Source organism: Limanda limanda, chromosome 13 (genome assembly GCF_963576545.1).
Source record: "Limanda limanda chromosome 13, fLimLim1.1, whole genome shotgun sequence".
Classification (NCBI taxonomy): domain Eukaryota; kingdom Metazoa; phylum Chordata; class Actinopteri; order Pleuronectiformes; family Pleuronectidae; genus Limanda; species Limanda limanda.
Window position 1 is genome coordinate 12,969,134 of NC_083648.1, and position 22,245 is coordinate 12,991,378.

At 39.8% G+C, this 22,245-nt stretch overlaps 2 protein-coding genes across 2 annotated transcripts; both read right to left on the reverse strand.

Annotated features, from left to right (window-relative positions):
- Nucleotides 1-2,355: 2,355 nt before the first annotated feature.
- On the reverse strand, nt 2,356-10,868 carry ubxn7 (UBX domain protein 7). The gene is made up of 11 exons (XM_061083992.1): nt 10,763-10,868; nt 8,576-8,729; nt 8,272-8,336; nt 8,082-8,147; nt 7,330-7,442; nt 6,741-6,887; nt 6,539-6,629; nt 5,472-5,602; nt 4,659-5,163; nt 3,794-3,873; nt 2,356-3,406 (listed from the first exon to the last, which is right to left on the reverse strand). Exons 1-11 carry the CDS (start codon nt 10,866-10,868, stop codon nt 3,245-3,247), a joined length of 1,620 nt encoding a protein of 539 aa, XP_060939975.1. The 3' UTR covers nt 2,356-3,244.
- A 5,569-nt stretch (nt 10,869-16,437) lies between these two features.
- Nucleotides 16,438-21,353, reverse strand: ppp1r7 (protein phosphatase 1, regulatory (inhibitor) subunit 7). The gene is made up of 10 exons (XM_061084034.1): nt 21,297-21,353; nt 20,602-20,715; nt 20,321-20,376; nt 19,744-19,809; nt 19,476-19,606; nt 19,172-19,334; nt 18,889-19,005; nt 18,681-18,785; nt 18,463-18,549; nt 16,438-17,817 (listed from the first exon to the last, which is right to left on the reverse strand). Exons 1-10 carry the CDS (start codon nt 21,334-21,336, stop codon nt 17,641-17,643), a joined length of 1,056 nt encoding a protein of 351 aa, XP_060940017.1. The 5' UTR covers nt 21,337-21,353; the 3' UTR covers nt 16,438-17,640.
- Between the last annotated feature and the right edge of the window lie 892 nt (nt 21,354-22,245).

Below are 22,245 nucleotides of genomic sequence, written 5' to 3' on the forward strand. Positions count from 1 at the left end.
CTCCCGTCTTTCAAACACCACACCAGCTTTCTATTTTCTCACAAGGAACTCAGAACAAAATCAACATTTGAAATTATTAAATTAACTCAGATAATATGAGGGTCCAGATGACACAGAGGATGTTACACAACTGTTTTCAGAGGCTGAGCAAAAATCAGTGGTGTGATGGTGGCTCACTGATCACTCATTAACTTCCATTGACTCCTTTCTGAGAATTTGCTGCAAAGGACCGACATCCTTCTTACACAACCCATCAAACAAACCAGTTCTGAGGCTGCTGACCCAGTTCCCTCATTAACCTTTCAGCACTGGGGAGTAAATACAGGTTTTTAAATGAAATGCAGGATTTAAAAGAGCTCTGAAAATAATACTCCACTGATTTGAAGTTGAAATTGTGTCCTCTGATTTTCTACTTAGAACTCGAGTTCCAGATGCTACAGCACAAACCAAACAAACAAAAAAATAGAATGGCACTCAGTAAAGTTCATACCTTGGTCAAGGCCCAACAGTGCCCTTATGAAACCACATTTAAATGAATTAGATCCAAATAAAAATGTTGATCTAATTCATTTAAATGTGGTTTTTCTTGATGAAAATATCTGACATGTTTAAGGGAGGGTTTGTAATTTGGTGAAGATCCAAATTAAGCATGTCAGATATTTTCATCAAGATCCATCAGTTATTCTCTGAGAAATCAATGAAAATGTTGAAAAACTCCTATCTCACAATGTTAAAGTTAAAAAGTTTAAAAAAAACATGGTTCCGCCCCTTGATCCATATCTGCACTCAAATTGAATGGCTTCTGTCTTGACCAGTACTGCATTACAGTTTCATGGAAAACCGTTGAGTAGGTTTTGCATAAATTTGCTAACAAACACAAACAAAACAATGGCCGTGTACCTTTAAGTGGCATCTTACGTTAAACTTTTAAATCTTTAAATCATCCAATCAGGGCAAAAGAAAACATTTTGGGGTCAAATGGAGAGAATGGGTTCAGTACTGATTTATTCTGCACTGTCCTTTGCCAGCACATTTACCCACCTTTAGTCCGTTACGCACATAAATAAAAAAATAACAGGCGATGAAGCAATCTGCAGTATCCTCACAGCAAGGAGTCAGAGTCAGTGTCCTCAGCTGTTTGTTCAGCTGCATGACTTCTTCTTTCATCTCTGACCTTTGCCCTGAACACACACTGCGACTATTAATAGTTAATAGTAATTAGTTACTATTACCTTATCTTAAAAGGGGAATACAAAACATGAATTTAATTCCTGTAACTTAAACATGTATTTGAATAGCTGACCAGTTATCTTATTCTGGCATCAGAAAACTAATGTGGGAGTGCACATCACATGCACATCACAGAGTGCCTGAAAAGTAGCTTTGAAACAGAAAAATATGAGGAGAAGAGGACACAGATTCTCAGCAGAGGGGACAACAACTTCGACTTGAGGTTCATTGTAGAGAACAAACTGCAGCTACAGCATTTTCTACCCTGTTTAACATTTACAAAGCTTATTTCAACATTTTGAAAGCTGCATAAGACAGACTCCACATTGGTCACCTTCAAGGCACATTGTCACCACCAACTGTCCATGTGAAGAACTGCAAGTGACTGACAGACGCTTTATCCGAAGGTATGAAGAGGTTGAAAGCTGCAATTTATGACAAAGATGAAATTATAACTATGTGCTTCAGACCTTGTCATGGGACCAGTTTAAAGTCCTTAATTGGCTGATGTGTGGGAATCTCTCCTCCTTATACAGCTATTGTCCTGTTTCATTTAGGAGACAGAGGCTATTTTCCTCGGACATCATAACATTTTGTGTGTGCTGGCATCCAGGGTTTATCAGTCATAACGACACAGGGACTCGCTGCCTCCTAAGTGAACAGCGACTGTAAAGATGATGGCAAGTTCAAATCTGGGGGGGTGGGGGGGGGGTGGCAAGACACCATGTTGAACGATATATTTGATAGCTCTATAGCTACTATTAGATTAGCATTCAAACGGTGTTGGCCAGTGCTTGAAAAAAATGCATAAAATCTTACATATTATGGGCACTTATATCTCAGCCTTTTCGATTCGGTGCAGCTCTAAATAAAAATCTGGACCTTGTGAATTTTAATGTGGTTTCATCGGGGGCTTTTTCAGCAGCAATATGGAAATAAAAAGGGCAAGAAACCTGTAACTGTGGCTTTAAGACGTTTCAGTTTAAGGGGACTGTTTGGTGGAGGTATACGCTCTTCTGAATGTTCTAATGATGGTTTGGGTTTTTAACATTAGTGACACTGAAGTTATGAGGTTTCTTTCAATAGTTAATAGAGTAAATTAACAAAAGACCAAGCAGAATGTCCCTTTGTTTTGGTGGTTATATTTCAACATCAGCATATTTTCTTGGCAGCATATAAAAAAAACAGAAAAGAAACAATGACTACAGCTAAATACCAGTCTCTCTAAGCCATCTCTGTACAGTGTAGGTCCGACTGATGAGACCACCCTTCATTGATTCCTTTCTGTATCAAAAGTTGAAGTCCAAAAAACAATCTACTAGTCTCTAATAGAAACTTGAATAAAAATGTGTAGATCAGCCCGAATCCTCTCAGACCTACACAAGTGTGTCACTGATGGTGGAAACATTTTTGTGGTTTGTAGTTTGCAGACATTTCTTCTGAGTGCCCCTGCTGTCCAAATAATTATAATGCTTCAAACTATGTTTGGGTCAGAATGAACAACAAGTCTCTCTTTACCGGTCTCCAGGTACAGGAAATAACAAGCAGCACTAGAAAATATACTCTTTGACATTTTCTTCAAATCCCTGTTGCCTCATCGTACATTTTGTAAAAGATCAATTTTTTGGTTTTATTTGATTTAAAATGAGCTATATCATATATATTCTATTCTGATGTGCCTGAGTGATCATAAAGAACTGCAGCCTGCTTCAGAACAGAATATATCACATTTAAATGCTGGAGTCTGCGACACTTTGCTGGCCAGTTGGAGAGCACTACAAAGGGATGAGGCTCTCAGCAGAGATGTCACTATTCAGACTTGTAGAGGCGGGGGAAAGAAGTCCATCCACTACGAGTTGTCTTGGCAAAAAAAAAAAAAAAAAAGGGGCCTAATTCCAGGTGAACAGAAGGTAACGGGTTCAAGGCCAATAACATCGTCCCAGATAATTTGTGAAAGGGTGAGATCTACCAGAGAGATACAGAGGAGCAAAAAGTGAGTGTGTCTGATTAAAGGCTAGTTCCTCTCCTGCACAAATACAGTCTCCTGTGGACAAAGCCCCGCCTCCTGCAGCGTGATGTCATAGTCCAAGTGGGCAAGCTTCCTTCTAGGAAAGTTGGTGACGAGTTCGAAGCGTTCATTAGGGTATCCTTTGGACTGGACGTGTCTTACCAGTGCCTTGAAAAGAGAGTGATAAAGCAGGAGTCAGAATCATGAATCAAGTGATATAGAATGATATGTATATTTATATATATATTAAGAATAACTACAATAAATATGAAGCTGGGACACGCAGCTGTTCACTTAGCTTAGCAGAAAGACTGAGAATGGGGGGAACAGCTAGCCTGTTTGAAATAAATCCCTCTATCAGCATCTCTAGGGTACCTTGCTCTGGAGGAGTTATCTTTATTCAAGAGCACGGTGGTTCAGTTTGAGAACATGTTCAGTTTTTTTTTTAAATGCTTTCACTTGCATTTTTCTTTTGCTCTTTTTGAAGCAACAATCAAATTTCCCCAAACACAGAATCCCAGGTGAAGTGATGAAATTGCCAGGATGTGTTCTCACCAAAAGTTTTGATTTAGAAGACAAGGAAATTTGCTCTCTCTGTCCATCTGGGTAACGGAGCATCAACCTGGCTTTGGGACCTATGAGGGGAAAAGAAGGAAAAAAATACAACAAATAACATGAAAATTAGGTCTATGAATTCAGATTTGGAAATTCTAATATGGGCATGCTCCTGTCCATACTGAGTGCTGCTGAATACTTTGGCAGAGGCTGACAGAGCCAAATTCCTGCTGCACAGAGGATTGTCGAGTCTGATTCAGGCCTACCGACGATCGTTGGGGGCGTTACCAATATGAGGCTGATCGGAACCGATTATCTGGCCAACAGGACTATTAACTTGTTGAGTTGTGGCAACAATACAAGTCTTTGTGAATGTTTTTTGTACAAACAACAGGATAAAAATTGTGTGTTTGTGTGTGTGTGTGTGTGTGTGTGTGTGTGTGTGTGTGTGTGTGTGTGTGTGTGTGTGTGTGTGTGTGTGTGTGTGTGTGTGTGTGTGTGTGTGTGTGTGTGTGTGTGTGTGTGTGTGTGTGTGTGTGGTCTGGATTTGACTCTCCTTTGTTTACATGTGTGAGGTCCTGCATCTGGACTGGATCGTCTAGTGTGTGTGCTCTCATTATTAAAAGATTAAAAGTCGGTTACACCTGTCAATATGTCTGTGGGCTCCCACACTTTTAAAATAAATTAGGATGTGATAATCCTCTAGTATGCAGCAGGCTTAAGCGGTTGAGTTCTCATTAATTAACTGTTGACACAGGTTTTGAGCGGGCTCTGTCTGCAGGCTGAAGACTAACACAAAGACTCTTTCCACTCAAACACAAACGCACCCTCATCTTAACTGTTTCAGATTCACACACACTCATACCATTGTCATCAGGACAGTCCACGTCACAGGCGTTGGTGGTGCTGGGCTTCGCCGCTCCAGAATTTTCTGCTGCCGAGTGACAGTGGTTGTCCCCTGAATCTGGACCAGGATGAGGATGACGAGGACCGGCAGCCGAGGGCTCCAGGTGGTTCTTTTTGCTCTCCTCTTTCTTGTGACTGTGGTTGTTTTCTTTGTACGGAGACTTTCTGTGGGAGGAGGTTGAACTGTCGGGATGTAGACGATGCTGTGCCACGGTGGCCGAAGGGACCGGGGCGTGCTGGCTGGTAGAACTTTTCTCTTCGTGGGGTGCTGGTGTTTCACTGTCTGAGCCATCAACAGAGATGGGACCCTCGCTGTCGGAGAAAGGTTCTGCATCCGATTCTTCATCTGATCGAGGGGAATCAGGAACTTCTGGGACATTTGAAGACTCGTAGTGGGTCTCCTGTAGGGAGGCTCGGATTGCTGCCTCCAGCTGACTGTCTTCACTGGCATCTATCAGACTCTCCTAGAAACAAAAAGAGAGTGCAGTTGTAGAAAACAAGCTGGGCAAAATGACAGACGGTGATAAGATAGTTGCAAATTTAAAGAAACATGAGAAACTAAGCAGATAGGCGATGCTGTTCATTTATCCCTAAAAATAAAGTCTTCTACATGTAATGCATCTATTACTGCCAGGAAGAGTAAATGACAATAGCTTGATGACCCAAATGTGAGATGATGGCTCTGCAACTGTTAAGAGATGCCACAGAAGAAGAAACTGAGAAAAGTAAATAGAACGAGAATTTGAGGTGACACAATGGAGGAGAGACCCACAGAGCGAGCCCGTTTGGCGGGAGGTGCGTGGCAGGAAGGCCCGTCGAGCTGCCCGTGCTCTGCCAGGAAGCCAGACACTTGCTCCAAGAACGATGCCACATCCAGCTGGTTCCACTCCACCATTTTTTGTCCTAGAAAGGTCAGTAAATTAATGAATTTAGACAACAATATACAGGCAACCGATGCAATTGACTGGTCATGTTTCAAATGCATCAAATGGAACTAGTTTCCCTGCACTCTGACTTTGCTGCGCAAGCAAGGTATGTTTTCAGCCCCGTCAGAGTTTGTGTGAGCTGAATGAGAAATACTTTTTCAATGATATCGACACCAACAATAGCACTAGAAAGACTGTAAATCGATAAGAGTTCAAAATGCATATTTGCATCCTATAGGACTATAGACAAAACCTTAAGGTTATATTGATAAAATAAATAGTTCAAACATGGTAGGTTTATGACGTCAGTGTTAAAGGGCATTATTACAAAATTCAATACTAAGCATTGCCTGATTTGGGTATAAACAGCACATACAGGTTTATGCAGTTCCCCTCCCATTTTTCCATTTTCAGATTAAAACATTCTCGGGTTCTGCATTTGGCTATTAACGTTTTATTCTGTTTGTATTGTCACACAGATGATAGCACTGTTCGTATTGCCTTTATTTATGCCCTAATTGATTCCCTAACTCAAATTAAAGTTCAAGTCCGTTGTAAATGTGTGCTTTCAAAACATTTCTCATAGATTAGCAATAGGCAATAACTTTGACCCCATGCATTGACCTTGACCTTTTGGGGATTTAAAAAAATCAAAAGCTCAAATCCAAGCTGTTAAGGTTTATGATGCAAAGATCAAGGACAGACATTTCTATTGCTACAACGATCTTGCATCCCACAATTCTTTTAAAATACTGCAAGCAAGAGATATATGTCATCAAATTAGAAAATAAAGAGTGAGTGACGCTTGTTCTTAAAGCTTTCGAATCAGTCTTCTGTGCATTTACTGACTTCTATATACCATGTAGCTCAAATGCATTACCACTGCATCAATTCACATGAACTCTCTGCTCACCAGTCCGGGGGTCGAGGATGGAAATGTAGGGAAACTTGTTCAGCTTATAAAACTGAATGTATCTTTGTCCCTCTTCACTATCATGATAAACCTGTAACGACAGAAAGAGCAAAATTGATTTCTAGTTGTTGTTTTATATCACATCAGTTGAATCTTAGAAACCCTGGAGCAACACAATGAAAAGAGCTTTAAAACAACATACCTGCCAGAAAATGAAGTGCTCTCTTATTATGGTCTTCACTGCATCGTTACTCCAAACATCCCTGTTTAGGCACTGGCAGGCAAAGTCCTGAACATTTTGAATGTTGATCATTAGCCACTTGTTCTCCAGCTGCCCACAGTCTTTTGCCTGTAAACACGAAAGAGAAAATACAGAATCAGCAAAACAACACAATTAAATTAATTTTATAAATGAATAGCGAATGGTGGAATTACTAAAGATACGACAGGAGTTTTATAAACCAAACTGATTTTGAAATCAGGTTGCATCATAAGGAGAACATAACACTTTGACCAAAGACAAATAAACCACATTCACTACACACACAATGTTTCCTTCATGGAGAACAGTTATAACCATCAACATCAGTGGTATGAGATCATTTATCATGGTGGACCAACTCTCTAACATCTGATTTAACGAATACCAGTGAGTGAATTACACTGCCATAACAAAAGTGACAACCTGCATACTCCTGCCTTTTCCCCGTGATCCTCTGAAGTTTCATTAAAAGTTCACAAAAGATGAAGAAAGACGTGCAGTGTAATGTGTCCAGTTAGCGACTTCTTACCGTCTCAAAGCTGCCTTTGTGCATGAGCTCAATGGGAGGACGGAAAAGGTCTGCCAGGGTGCTCAGTTTCTTATCCACTGTCCCACCGTTACGCAGCTCCTGTTCCTGACGGACTAGGAGGAGAGAAACATGCACAGTCATCACAGGAGGTAAAGGCACAGCCACAGAGAGAAAACACAGATTTGGTCAATTGGCTGTTGTTGGTTGTTATAACGCAAATTTAATTTCAAACTTATTTCAGCATTTATCTTAATTATTCTGACTTTTCGGCTGTAATAATTGGCATTCAAAAAAGTTGTTTTGGGTCATCTGGTTACCAAGTTAAATGTACAAAGTGCAACTTCAGCTGCAAGGGGCGTCTTAATCAAAATCTATCTAATCTAACTGAGGTGCAAATCATGAACACAGATGAAGTTATGTATTCAGGTTTTATTCACGTTACGCAGCAAAGGGCAATGACCGATTGGGATCCCTTACGAGTGACCGATAATAACAGTGTTTATCCTTTGTCATACGTCATTTGCTCTGGAGGTTATCGCAGACACGGACAAAGCCACGTAATTATATGGCGACCAAAACAAAATGTCCTGTTACCTTGAATAAAATTGGGTGTTTCTCAGAGTCTAAACATGGTTGTAAACAGACTGGAAAATGCAAGCGATCAACTTAATATACATCAGAAGTCAAGTTGTTTTATACATTGTAATGAATTGTTACATATCATAAGCTCGGAAAACTTTAATATTACTTACTGGTTTCTGTTTGGAAGTCCCTGAAACCATCAAATATTGATCGAGCAGGTCGTCTTCGCTTTGGCACTGCACGTGTAACAGAAACATCAAAAGTCACACTCATTAGATGATTGTAACCGCAGAGCCAGTAGAAAGAGCAATTTAGATTCAGATCTATCAACATGAGATGGAATAAGACATAGAACAATACCTCCAAACAGTGGTTCCGGTTCCACCAATATGTCCTGCTTCTGTGGAATGGGTGCTCGTACTTCACTGAGACACAAGGCAACAAATGTGAATCCAAGATAAACAACCCAGGGCTAAACAATGATGTCAGCCTATAATGATACAGCCTCTGATTTGATTAAACCACCCAGCATGAACCCAAATCACACAGTGCCTTGAATGCCAAATTTCCCCCCAAACTCTGAAGTAGCAGAGACATTTTATCGGCACTATAAAGAAAGACAGTCTATTAAAAAGAACTGTTGTGAATAAACGTATCAACTTACTCTTCAGGTGGAGCTCTGCTGCTGGAAGCTGCTGAACTGGAGCTGGTGCTGGGCTCCTCTGCTATTGCGCCTCCATCCAGAAACATGGTCACCGCCATCTCCAGGTTGTTGCTGCATGCTTCCAACATATGTTGCCCTACACTCTCTGTGGCTCCTAGGGGACGACACAGACATGCGGATATTCAGAAACACATGTCCATAAAACTGCACAAGTAAATGTGTCAACACTCACACAATCCACGTCATTCATTCAGTGCCAGAGTTTAAATAGCAGAATAATGTTGCCCATTGAATACTTTTACTTCTTTATGAAGGTGTAGGACTTAAAATATAAACTGATACAATCACTGTTGTGTAAAAAATCTATTGAGAAACTGGTAATAGATAAATTCACATATGTGACATCCCCATAAAACCCTGCTTGCACATTGAGATCCGCTGTCAAGAGCTGTTTTAACAGATTCTCGGCTAAAGACCAAGGCAGACGGAGCTTTTAAAATAAGAGCTCCAAGGCTCTGGAACATCCTGCACGAGGAAATACAGCAGACGGAGTCAGTGGCTTCCTTTAAATTAAAGTTTTAAACTTTTTATTGGAATGCCATGATTTGACTTAGTTCTATTTTTATTACTGTAATGGGTGGTCCTTAAATTTCCGTCACACGTTTTGTGCTTTTATTCTTTTATTTATTTCTCTCTGACTGTTTTTTTAATGTTGAAGTTATTTTTGGTGTAATTTTTACTTGCATGTTTTTCATTTGTGAAGTGCTGTATAAATAAAGATATTATTATTATCATTATGTTATAGCAATACTGTGATAATAAACGATTTGCACCATGGCTTCCTACAATTAATTTTTACCAGTAAATCACTCTGAATGGACACTTCAACTTTTCCTCCTACACATATTTGACTTTTCTTTTATAGTAAGCTCTTTCTACTTTGCTTGAACTGCTGAGTTGACCGGTTTCTTCTTGTCCAACACCTTTCGTTGTACTGTTGAACCTGTGTTAACTTGCATATGACAAATAAAAACTTCACACTTGACTTTTAGGTTGTAAAATTTTGCCTTTCAAAAACAAAGTATCAAAGGATCAAAACAACAGTGATCCTTTATGGGTATATTCGACTCGAGCTGTAAAATTTCACTCTGAATTGAATTTGATTTGTTCGCAAGCAGCTATATAAACACAGTTTGAATGATTGTCATTATTGAAAATGTGTAAACTTCTATCACCACTGAAATGAAAGTAAAACAACTTCCACAAGGCAACATCAAGTTAAAGAGGACGACGGTGTGATTCTGTACAAAGAAGGCAGCAAGGCAGAGGACAGCTCACACGATCCGGAGCGAACAAGAGGAAACATGCCAAAGCAACAGAATGGCCCGATAATACATTCAGATTATTAATGCACACAATGACCGAATTTATAATAAAGTCAAAATTCAGGAAACACACGATCTGAGGATGAACTTTCGTTGAGTTCTAACTGAGGAGCTGCACAGTCGAACTACAGCGATCCCTCCACTGGCACTGCGCATGTCCGCTACACTTCCCGAATCCGGTAGCAGCCCCGACCTGAGGCTCCCGTTTCCTCCGATAAATAACTTCAAACTAAAAAATATAAAAACCAGGTCCGTCATTTCAAACGCAAAAAAGGACACACAAAAACACACAACCCGGGGCGTGTGGGCGGGCGGTGAGAGAGGGAGAAACGTGTCCGGTGTGTGCAGCCCGGGGAGAGAGGAGGTGACAGTGAAGGCAGCACGAAGCCTGGCTGCCGAGGAAGAAGGGAAACGTTCTCCGCCGACGTCCATTCCACATTCACCGAGCAGCCAGGCACAGCGGAAAACCCCCCCGAGAAGAGCAGCTCTCTGCGGGCGAGATAGCGTCTTCCACCCCCGCCACACCGGATATCACACATGTCTAAGTGCCCGTGGAGGGTCTGATCCCCAGCCGGCGGGTTTCGGCTCCGTTTCCCGAGTGTTTCCCCCGAGTTGAGCAGATCCGAGGCGCTGCTGTCCCCCTGTGTGTGGAGCATTGACAGCGCAGCGGCCACAGAGACACTCGGCGTGCCTCCTCTGCCTGCTGGCGGGTTTCCTGTGTTCCAGGGACCCGGGAGCTGCTGCTGCTGCTCACCTCGAACCTCCCGAGCAGCACCAGCCCGAAACTACATGTTGTTCTCACCTGTTATTGCTGTGAATTGTTGTATTAACCCATTCATCCCCGGAGCTGAGGCGTCTCCGAGCGCCGCCATCTTACCGCCACAAACAACAACATAAATGTGGCGCATGCGCGGTGCCGTCCTTTTTCCCCACTTCGTCTGGCGCGGCGCGAGGCCCCCGCGTCACCGCCGGTCACCGCCGGTCACCGCGCAGCTGTGCGATGCATTGTGGGTGGTGTAGTTCAACGTAGAAACATGTTATAGATAGATAGATAGATAGATATATAGAGTACTTTATTCATCCCCGAAGGGAAATTAAGTTGTCATAGCAGCCGGTATATTTGAATACAATAAAATACAATACAATAGAATAAAATAAAAAATATTGAGGTAGAAAGAATAAAAAAAAGAAGCACAAGATAAAATAGGTAGATAAGGTGCAGTGGCAAGATGATGGTAATAGTACTGATGATATGATGGTAATGTTATTGTTAGACAGTATATAAAAATAGTATAGTATATATAGTATATAATATAACATAATATACATTTATAAATGATAGGAATTATACCAATATAATAGCAGTATATAGTAATAATGGCAGCAACAGTATATATAATAATAGTAATATAATAATAATAATTATAACATGTACACATGTATAAATATGTGTATATAGACTTATGTATACAAAGAATATACAGAGAGTATGATATAATATATGATATGTAGTAGAGGTATAGATAATATAATATACTATGAGTGTAAGAATATGTAGACAGAGTGTGCAAAAGACACATTTTAAAGAGCAGAACCCGAACACTGACTACATTGTATAACTAATGATTTTTTACAGTACATTTTTCAAGCCCTTGAATGTAGACTTGCAAACAGCACCTGCAATTTTACAGGATTTCAATGCGAATTACAGAAAATATCCAATCGCTCCAACTCATGCTCTAATAAAGAAAGAAATAAATAAAGAAAACCTGGCCAAATTTATAATGACATCTTTGATAAATAATAAGTAACTCCCCCCTCTTTCTTTTCTTTTTTTCTTCTTTATATCTATCGTTTATCTGCTTTTTTGTCATAATATATTTAATTAATGCTTTATTTATTATTATCTAATATCTATCTAGTTTTCTATTTATTTAACAGTTCTGTCGCTTAGGCTGACTATTTTCTGTGTTGAGTACATGTATGTAATACTTTTGTGGATACACATTTGTAAAAGGAGTTGTTTTGAAAAAGAAGGGTAATGTAGTTGAATAAATAAAAACGTTATTACAAGTTTCATTTGTTAACCTAATGATTTTGTAAGGTAAATTTCACACCCATTATCAACATTACCTGCAATTTTTACAGGATTGTTTATGCTATTTAAAAAATATATATCCAGTCTCTAATATCTGTGTAACTTCTGGGTATTGAGCAAAATTATTTGGTGTAATACCCTCGTAGTTATGTTATTTATATTTTAGCCATGATCGAATTCCCATACATGTGTTGGCCAATGTTAATTCCCATTGGTCAAATTTGTTTCTCCCGAAATTACAAGGGAATTAATAAGAATTCAGTTCCAAAAAGAAGTTACTGCTTTACCATAGGTTAAACAGTAACCAGGGACTTAAATGTGCACCTAACGGAATCAGGAACTGTCCTGGATGTTGGAGATATAATTGTCATTTTGGAATTATTTTTGTGGAGGATACGGGAGAAGGCCTGGCTCCTACCCAATCGATACCTAATCACAGAGTAAGTTAAGATATTTTGTTTTTCATGAATTTGTTAATTTATCCAGCCAAAGTCTACACCAAATAAAAAATATCAAAGCAAGAAACTGACATAAATTGGTGGGGTCAATTTCTACATGAATCATGTTAATAATTTAAGGTTGATTTAACATCTACAAACAAGAATGGACTGGCAGTTAAATTAAAGTCCCCCCTTGATTTAACATTTTAAGTGACTTTTAGTGAATTTACTAAAGGAATACCTTACCTTGAACACAAACAAACATTTTCTATGTTTCTGAATAATTGTTTTTTTTTTATCTCTATGTTGCAAATGAAGAACGTTAGAAAAAGGTTGATAAGTGTCAACTTAGAGGATATTTCATCAAGATTGACTCATTGGTGATGCCAGGGCCGGCCCTGGCAATGTTGAAACCCTAGTCAAGATTTCAAATTGGCCCCCCCCAACATACACACGCAAACTGTCATTCATCCACAATGACCTTTGGACTGTTTACAGATGCACACACAGGCAGACAAAATTGTAAGCTATAAAAAACAATGAAAATATTTAACAAAAAATATGAAGAGTTTGAAATCAGCTGTACTGATAGCATATCATGTCATGTCGACAAAAATAAACATTAATGATGTCCACAATCGGGGTGATTCTTATCTCTATATTGTTCTTTCTTCTCCTCCTCTACTTTGCGGTGCTTTCTGAATTGTGCACCTGATAATTTAATCTTTTTTGATTCATCTTTGACTCTAACCGCAGTCTGATACCGCAGCGTGTCTGTTCACACAGGGAGCCCATCCAGGAGGATGTTTTAGATGCTGGCTTGCCTGTCCACGGAGCCACGGATGGTGACATCAGCAAATGTCCCTACTATGCTGCCAAAATGAGTAGGTTTTTATACTTCTCTTTGTATTCATCATGCTGCTATGAGGAACTGTTGTGAGGCATATGCCAGTCAACTCGCCATGGCCGACCTCCGACACGCAACAGGACAGGTTCTGTTTGCGACTTGGATTGCTGACCTGGCTGGACTGCTGAATGGTATCTGATGTGATCTCGCTTCTAGCCTGGAGAGAGGGAGAGGGAGAAAGGGAGAGCAAGGGAACCATTGAAGGAAGGCGAATAAGGAGATTGATTCACTAGACTGGCACTCAGTAGAGCTCAACAGAGCCGTATAGGTTCATCTCTGATCCATGCAGCTTCCTTCTACCAAGTTTTGTGGTTATTGGTCCAGTAGTTTATTACATGTTGACTGACAAATCAGAGGTGAAAACATAACCTCCTTAGCAGAGGTAATAAAACCTCCACACATTTATCAAGGTCAAAATGTCACCAACATTATTAATAATTAGAAACACAACAGGAAATTAAAAGTAGAATGAAATGTTTCTAGAATATCTAAATAGTTGATGGGTAATTTTCTGTTGGTCGACTTATCAATCAATTTATTAAAAGTTCATTTTCCCCTGCTACTTAGTCTATAGGGTTTTTATATTGTGTTTTATTTACATTCTATATATTGGTTTATTTTTGTTGTGCACTGGTTGCTGGTTGTTCATCAAATTGCCCTTAAAGGATAATAAATATTTTCTTTTATGGACAGCTTTTGTTAATCACAAGCTGCACAAACCAAGCAAGAGCAGCAGAGGAACCCAGCAGCCAGCAGGGGGCAGCCTCAGGACATCGCATGGAAACCAGCAGCAGCAGATTGTGATTCTTATTAGGCGTCAGAAGACAAGTTTGGAAACTACTGGGTTATTCTCTAACAATAGGTTTGTAAAGCATGATAAATCCTCCAGTATCTAAAATCCAAAAATATAAAAGTAACTTTTAAGTAAGGTAGTAAAGTAGAAAATATTTTTTCTGAAGTGTGTATAAAAAGCAGCATTGAATGACACGGACAAACACACACACGATAATTTTCCCATCTTCTTAGTGTGCTTAGTTCCTCACGGGAGTTAGCAGGCGATTTGGCCTAGTGGGCAGAGTGGTCGTTCTTCTACACGAAGGGCGCAGGTTCGATATCCAGTTCTTCTTGTCTTTGTGCCGGCAATATACTGAACTCTTAAAATTGGCAGGATTTCAATCACCTATTAATTGCAAAATATATTACACTATGTAAATTTAAATTAATTAATATAAAAAATTTTTTTTTATTAAATTAATTAAAAAAAACGAAAACAAAAAAACCTGCGTGCGCAATGAGCTTCTGCGCAGTATGTGTGCAGTAGGTTTCTGCGCAGGATGTGCTCAATGGGCTTTTGCGCAGGATGTGTGCGCGCATTTTTTTTTTTATTTAATTTTTTTATTTAATTTAATTAAAAATTTTGGTTAATTTTTGTTTTTAAATTGACATATTATTAGATATTGTGCAATGAATAGGTGGTTGAAGTCCTGCCAACACGACAGCCTGCCAAACTTACCCATGAGTTCGGACCCAGCTCCTGTGTCCACTGGTGTCCTGGTTCCACCCATGGCAGCGTAGTGGCGTGGGGCTGGCTCATCCCTGCGGCCCAGGGAGCACATTTCTCCGCGTTGGTTCAGGGGGGTAAATGATGCTGGTCTTTACAGGTGACTGACCTACGCGAGCCTGTAGCCGCCCCCTACCCCCCACAGGAGATTATGTGCTTGTGTGTGTGTGTAGCCGCGGCGCTTCCCAGTTCTTCCCGGCATTACGCTGCCAGTGCGAACATGGGCAAGGAAATGAGGCGGACCGCTTTTCGCAGCGCTTCTACCTCCGGTGCGTCCCGGGTTAGAGGATGATGGTGTGACGTTAATATGTTGTTTTACATTGCATGTGTCTCGTCATGATAATTCAGTCTCTTGTGCCGTCCTGCATTTTTCACCCTAGGCAACCGCCTATGTCGCCTGTACCAGAAGCCGCCCCTGGGTCATGCCAAATATAACAGCTATAGCTATAACAGCATAAATTAAAGCTACACAGACTTAAGTGGTGCAATTGTATTGTTATTTGCATTATACATTTAGTTTGAAAACCGTATCGACCAAGTCCAAACCCTGAAACTCAGTTCTAACAACAAAGAGCTAATAGCAGATGCTCATCAATGGCCACTAAAGGTCATGATATCTTTATTACCATATCTCACACCAATCTGTTGTGCTGCCTGGCGTAAAAAAGAAAGAAAAAGGATATCACTTTACAAAGGGAAGGTCATAACGGCACCAACTTTCTACACGACATGTCCAAATTATATTTACAAATTCACAAAGTGACAGCTCCAATCCCACTGGCCAATTCTATAGTAATTTAAAACCAAATATAAAAGACAGTACATCCATATCAGAGATAATCAGTAAATCATAATGTCCCTCAGTTTTGCTCATATGGGCTTATTAATGTTCTCCAGTTGAGCCATGGTAAGTTTGTTAACCGTGAACAGTCAGATTTAAAGGGTTTCCAACCGCAATTTCTATTCCATTGAAAAAATAACTGTTAGGTACTGATATCTCTATGATACAAAGCATGATGTTATTTTGATCGAGTATTGACTCCGGCCACATTAAACTCATTTACAGGTAATTTAATTCTAATCCAGGGATGTGCTGCTTTTCGCCCTGATATGGGAAATTACTTTCACGCAAAAGATGCCTTTTAATTTTAAATGGGAAATAATCAAGTGCACTCAAGCTTTATATACAAGAGACAATAAATAATTCACTATTGTTTCAACATGGCAAAATAGCCAATCAATATACATCAGTATTTCTTTACTTAAGAAAGAATTAGTACTTAACGTGTCAATGTGGTGTCTAAAGTAATTCTGGAAAATCGGGTCTGCAAACTGCATGAACTTTATCTTACATTTGAAAAGATCGCCCATTGGTGTCAACTTCTGCCCTTCACAAGTGAATTCACTTAAAAACCAGTTGACATATTCCTGTGATTGCTTCAAATAAAATGTATGACCAAAAGAAAACCAAGTCTGTTATCAGTGATGTATTTAAGGTAACAAAAAACATGACTACTCAGAGCACAAGGCTGAATAAAAATGACTAGATTCACCCCTTTAATATGAACTGCATCCACATTTAACGGGTTCTTCCCTGCCCCATGAACAATCCCTCTACTGAGTGGTAGAAGGATTGATTCAGCACTTTTACGAAAAACCTGACGACAAAAAAACAAGCAAACCAAGGAACACGGTTGAAAACATAACCTCAAAGGCAGAGGTGAAAAAACAGTGTGGGCAGTGACTTACAGAGGTGGGGTGGGGGGGGGGAAGGGTGTAACACTGATTACAAAACAATCTTTGTGAACACATTAAAATGATCTTACACTCTCATTAACTTTATTCTACTGCACAAGTCATTTGTTGAACAGAAAATTGGCCTCTGAACTGTTATGAAGGAATAGACTTCTTCATTAAAATTACTCATCAGTTTTCTGATATGTAAAATGCCACTTTACTGAACAGGGTCAGGACCTAAGGCTTCATTTTAGTTGATTCTGTGACAAACAAAATTGCTATCAGGATCCCTTCTGAAGCATTTAAATTCAAATAACACTTAAGTATGTATTCTGAAGAGTAAAAATACATAAATCATATTTTGTCATGGACTCTCCCTTTAAGGTCGATGTTAAATTGTTGTATGTGGTGAGAACAGTCTCATCCTGTTCAACCAGAATGAATAAAGCCACAATAAAGACCCTCAACTATTAACAATGCAACCATTTTCCTATCTTATGTTCGCAGTGCAACTTCAACAATGCAGTAAATGAGGCTGGTTTCTTATTTGCTAATCGGAACTGTATGATTGAGGAGGGTGAGGTCTCCATACAGTGTCCTATACATGCAAAACATTAAAATAAAAACAAGTGCAGAGGAAAGGTGAGTGGTGGTGGTGGGGGGGTAGTCAGTTACTTTCACTGTTCATATCCAGCTTAATAAATATATAAGCTTCCCTACAATAGTATAGATCAAGGTGTGAATGAATGCATACATACATGCATGTATGTATGTTGAGTGAGCCAAGGGTGAGTTTATTGTTAGAATGTATATTTGTGTATGGAGTGACTACATGACTACGTGAGGCCAATGTGTATGAGCAGGGGAGTGAGGTGAGTGAGGTGAGAGAGGTGAGGGAGAACACTGTGAAGTTGGCAGGTTTGTCGTATGCTGTAGTTTAGAAGCGGATGAAGGTTGCGTCAATCTGGCGTACGCTGGGTAGCGCCAGCATGATCTTTCGTCGGTACTGTGGGTCCTTCTGTAGCGGGTTTCTTTCGAGGTAGACCGTCTCCAGAGATTTGGCATTCTTCAGTTCATCGAGGTCTGACCAGTTATCAATTTGATTATCGTTCATCTAGGGACAGAATGGGAGGAAATGTAGTCAATGAGGAGACATGCTTAGCATTGTCCTGCATGGCAGAGGACTTTTACAACAAATGGATGTTGGGGAGAGCGTTAAAATAATAAACTGTTGTTTAATCAGTCAGAAGGTACGATTTCTGACCAGGATGTTTAAAGAATTCGTTTAAGTTCCATGTTAGTCTTGCTTGTAGTTTTATTTGTCTTTTCTTAATTTTAATCACTGAAGTAGTGTTAATGAACCGTGACATAATTAAGACCTATTTAAACATATTTTAGACCAAGTATGTAATATTTGAACATATTTAAGACTTTTGAGGCCTAAAATTCAGATTATTGACTTTTGAAGACCCCTGCGAAAAAACCCATGAAAGATTATTGAAAGATTATTTTTGCCACAGGCATCTGGGTCTTGTGTAAATAGTGTTGGCAAAAGGAGAAAAGAGATGTTAAGGTAATAAATGCACTATATATATTTAAATGACAATTACAACACAATGCTATGTGTATACCTTATAACTGGCAAGGCTTATTGAGACTTTAACTTAAACAGATACAAATTAATTCAGATTAAAATATAAATTAAAGATTATAAAGACAGAGTTTCATAATTTTGTTTAACTTCACAAATAATCCATACCCAGAATTCCTGCAGCTCCGTCAGATGGCTGATGTTCTCAATGTTTCTTACTCGATTGGCTGCAATGTCCAGGGTTGTGAGCTTTTTCTATGAGGGTGAGCAAACAACGTGTTTGAAAATACAGAATAAACTTTGTGTGTATGTCTGCACATTTAGTCAAACGCATGATGGACAGTTTGGCATCCAGTCCGTTTAGAAATGGGGCTATTGAAACTCACATTGTTCTCCAAGCCCTCGATGACCTCAATGCCATTGTGGCTCAGATAGAGCTCTCTCAGGTTGACCAGGCTCTGCATACCCTCAATTTTAGTAATCCGATTACTCTGAAAATAAATGTACGCAACATTGTTTACAAACAAGTCCATATGCATATTTAACTCAAACTTTTGTAATCACTCCAGAAGTGCTGAAGAACATTTACGTTACCTGAATACTTAAGACCGTCAGGTTGTGTAAACCCTCAAAATTCTGAAGCGTAGTTATTTTATTGGTGCCAAGAAACAAACTTTGCAATGATGAGAGATTATCCAGGTTCTCTATGACCTGTGAACACAAACATTTCAAGAGAAACAAAATAAGCATGTTAAAATTAAGTCATGATTGTTTCACTAATGAACTATGATGCATTTTAACTCAGTAACATCACAGCAACATGTTAAGGTTTAAACAACATTTTCAAAAAGGTTTAACCACACGTCAAACATCTCACCCTGATTCGATTGGAGCCCAGCTCCAGCATCTCCAGGCATGTGAAGTGTTCCAAGTTGGAAATGCTGCCAATTTTGTTGTGAAGTAGAAAAAGTTTCTTCAGCCGAGTCAAGTGCTCCAAACCCTCCACTTTCCTCAGAACGTTGAAGGACATATCGAGCTGCCTGTTGATCCATAAAACGAATGTCTCCATTAGAAAAATCATAATCTACAATTATTTTGTTCTGTAATATCAGCCATATAAAAAAAAATAAAAACATGACATCATAGATTTAGTTGAGATTACAGAGGTTTTCCAGACTTACTCCAACTCTGTGAGGGTGTGCAGGTTCTCCAGTTTGCGGATCTGATTGTCGTAGAAATCTAGTTCCTGCAGTGAGTGCAAACCGTCAAGGTTTTCTATCTTTTTAATGAGGTTTTGTCGTAAGGAGAGTGTCTGTATGGAGAGATAAATAGAAGGTGAAGTGACAGAAATATCACTTGACTTTTGTCATAGAATTTACTTTAAAAAAAAGGAGGAAAATTATTGGAAGCAAAATAATAGATCATCACTCCATAACTGAAGTAACTTACTTTAGCCTTTTGTAGCACCTCCAATCCTTCAATCTTTCCAATACGACAATGAACAAGATCAACATCCTAGAAAGAAGACAGATAACTATAGATGACAGCCTGTCTATGGGTAATAGCACTTGTTCAAGAGTTTATTTTGTCATGCGCAGACATCTGCCCATCACACACATTGTCTTCCTGAGAAGCTGTTGTTGTTAAACATTTGGAGAAAACACATCAATATATTTTCAAAATAAAACATATTGAAAATGTTGTGCTTTGTCTTCCAAGCTCTACAAATAACATTTACAACCAAATGTTTACTTTCTAAAATACATAAAGTGTTATACAATCCATCAACTTTTTTAGTAATGTTTACCCGTGTTTAGAAAATCTGTGTTTACCCTCTAATTTTGGTGTATAAGAGGTTTAAATTGACTGTAGGTGTGGATGTGAATGATTGTCGGTGTACCCGTCTCTCGCCCAATGTCAGCTGAGATTGGCTCCAGCTAACCAGCATATGCATAAGCAGTACAAAGAATGGATAGATGAATGAGTACATCTGAACAGCAGCAGTGTTTTTAGAACCTGCTCTCACCTCTTCCTCAGGGTCCAACGTTATGGTTTCCATGTCAACAGGACACTCTTCTTTACCTTTAACAAGAAGGAAATTTAATCAGTTAAAAATAACAAGGCTGCATCCAGGATACAGACACAGAAAGCTTTCCTAAAAGCAGTTGAGAAGACTGATGTGTGGCTATTCGACACTGCCATGATATATGTAAAGTTAATGGTCATGTCAGGATGATATGAGCAGACAGGCTGGTTTAGAAAACATCTTCCTTTCAATGTCACAGAGCTGCAGATGTATTGATTTACTTGTGGTAGCGGGCTGATTGGGGTCCGGGTCCACGTCCACGTTCACGTCTCCGTTGATACTCTTCCTCTTGGTCTCATCATCCCCAGACTCCTCGGACTCACCCCTCCGGTCCACTGCAGTCAGCAGACGAACACAAGAGAAGCTTCGTTAGATGCAGATCTAGATGGCCCGGGTGCCATGGATGTTACATCATGTTTCTGCCCTCTGATTCACTCGTGCCCCCATCGGGACTACAACTCCCAGTGGACACATCGGACCGTGACTTGCTGTAATTCAATTTTAGAGACAGCTTGCAGGCTACGGTTAGCTCACTTCCATTCTGACACAAGCTGAGCACTGCTAACTATGATAGCGAGCTAGTTAACTGACTGAAATTGGACCATGTCATATGGGCAGACCGGCTATGTTAAATATAAAATCCCCTTTTTCTATATCATAGGTTTTTCAGAAGTAGGAGAAAGTTAAACTGTTAATATGTGGATTAGCAAGACGGGGTGAGTTGACTGAATAGCTAGCGAGTCTTGTTGTTAGCCTGTTAGCTCGCTAGCTAGCCAAGGATGGAGATCTGCTTAGAAACAAGGAGAACGAGTCGCCGAATGTGTTCACACGAAGCCGCAGATGTTCATCCGCACGAACACCGGTTCACCCGCACCGTACTAACATGTCGCGGCTGCATCTTCACACATTTACCCACCTTCCATTTCTTGAAGCTCTCCAGCAGACAGGGAAGCCATGTTTCCTGTAAACACTCCTGACAACCGCTCAGCCAATCCGGTGGAGGCTCGTTCCGCGGGTGGACACCAGGAGGCGCTGTGGAGCACTGACGACAGAGGCGCACTGGCTCCTATTAACAATTGAGACTAGACCTTAAAACTAGTGATGTGACGTCCAGTGTCGAGGCTTTGAAGCGTGTGTCGTGTAATCCAGGATGATGACGTATGTGGTGACGTTCGAAGCCTAGCGAGCCGGCCGAACCACGTGACTGATTCAGGAAATGGAAACGCAATGGATTCCCGCTCACATGTACTTGTCTTTGGACTTTATTGTTCGTTTGCTTGCAATATATTCTATAGTATTGGGGGGGAATTTTTTATTTCCTAACTTGTATAAACTTGCGGTATATTTTCTTTGTACCCCAGCTTCATCTGTGTCCTGTGAAAGGATATTTTCTAAAGCAGGCGAAATTAGTTTTAAAAAAAACCGCCTGAAACCCAGGACTGTTGAAAAGCTGTTGTTTTTAAATACAAATAAATAAACTTTTATCCCTATTGTACGTGTTACATTTTGTCCCCACACACATAAGAACAGTCACAAACCAAGTAACACAAGCACATTCACATCACAACCCCCTCACCAATTTGTTTCCACTTTCCCTTTTGACCCCGCCATTGTATCATAAAGACAGAAACCATATTAATAAGTTCATAATTTATTTATTGGCATCACAAACATTATTCATTAATGTATTCAACTCAAAGCTTCACACACCAAAGCCATGGTGTCATTATAATTACATTAACATTTACATTTAATGTCCACTTGATGGCGCAGAAGAGCAAATTAAGCACCATGCAGCTTCGGCCCATGAGCGAACCAATTGGATGGAAACCATAGACCAGATTTTTTTTTTTTACTTACTTCTT

What these genes read in the sequence shown, in the direction of transcription:
- ppp1r7 (XM_061084034.1), bottom strand. Translation starts at nt 21,336, where the DNA reads ATGGCTTCCCTGTCTGCTGGAGAGCTTCAAGAAATGGAAG. An exon ending in AGGTGCTACAAAAGGCTAAA is followed by an intron (nt 19,607 to 19,743) that starts GTAAGTTACTTC and finishes CTCTCCATACAG; the next exon opens with ACACTCTCCTTACGACAAAA. An exon ending in TGACGGTCTTAAGTATTCAG is followed by an intron (nt 18,786 to 18,888) that starts GTAACGTAAATG and finishes ATTTATTTTCAG; the next exon opens with AGTAATCGGATTACTAAAAT.
- ubxn7 (XM_061083992.1), bottom strand. Translation starts at nt 10,868, where the DNA reads ATGCGCCACATTTATGTTGTTGTTTGTGGCGGTAAGATGGCGGCGCTC. An exon ending in AGCAGAGCTCCACCTGAAGA is followed by an intron (nt 8,337 to 8,575) that starts GTAAGTTGATAC and finishes CTTGTGTCTCAG; the next exon opens with TGAAGTACGAGCACCCATTC. An exon ending in CTTCTAAATCAAAACTTTTG is followed by an intron (nt 3,407 to 3,793) that starts GTGAGAACACAT and finishes TCTCTTTTCAAG; the next exon opens with GCACTGGTAAGACACGTCCA.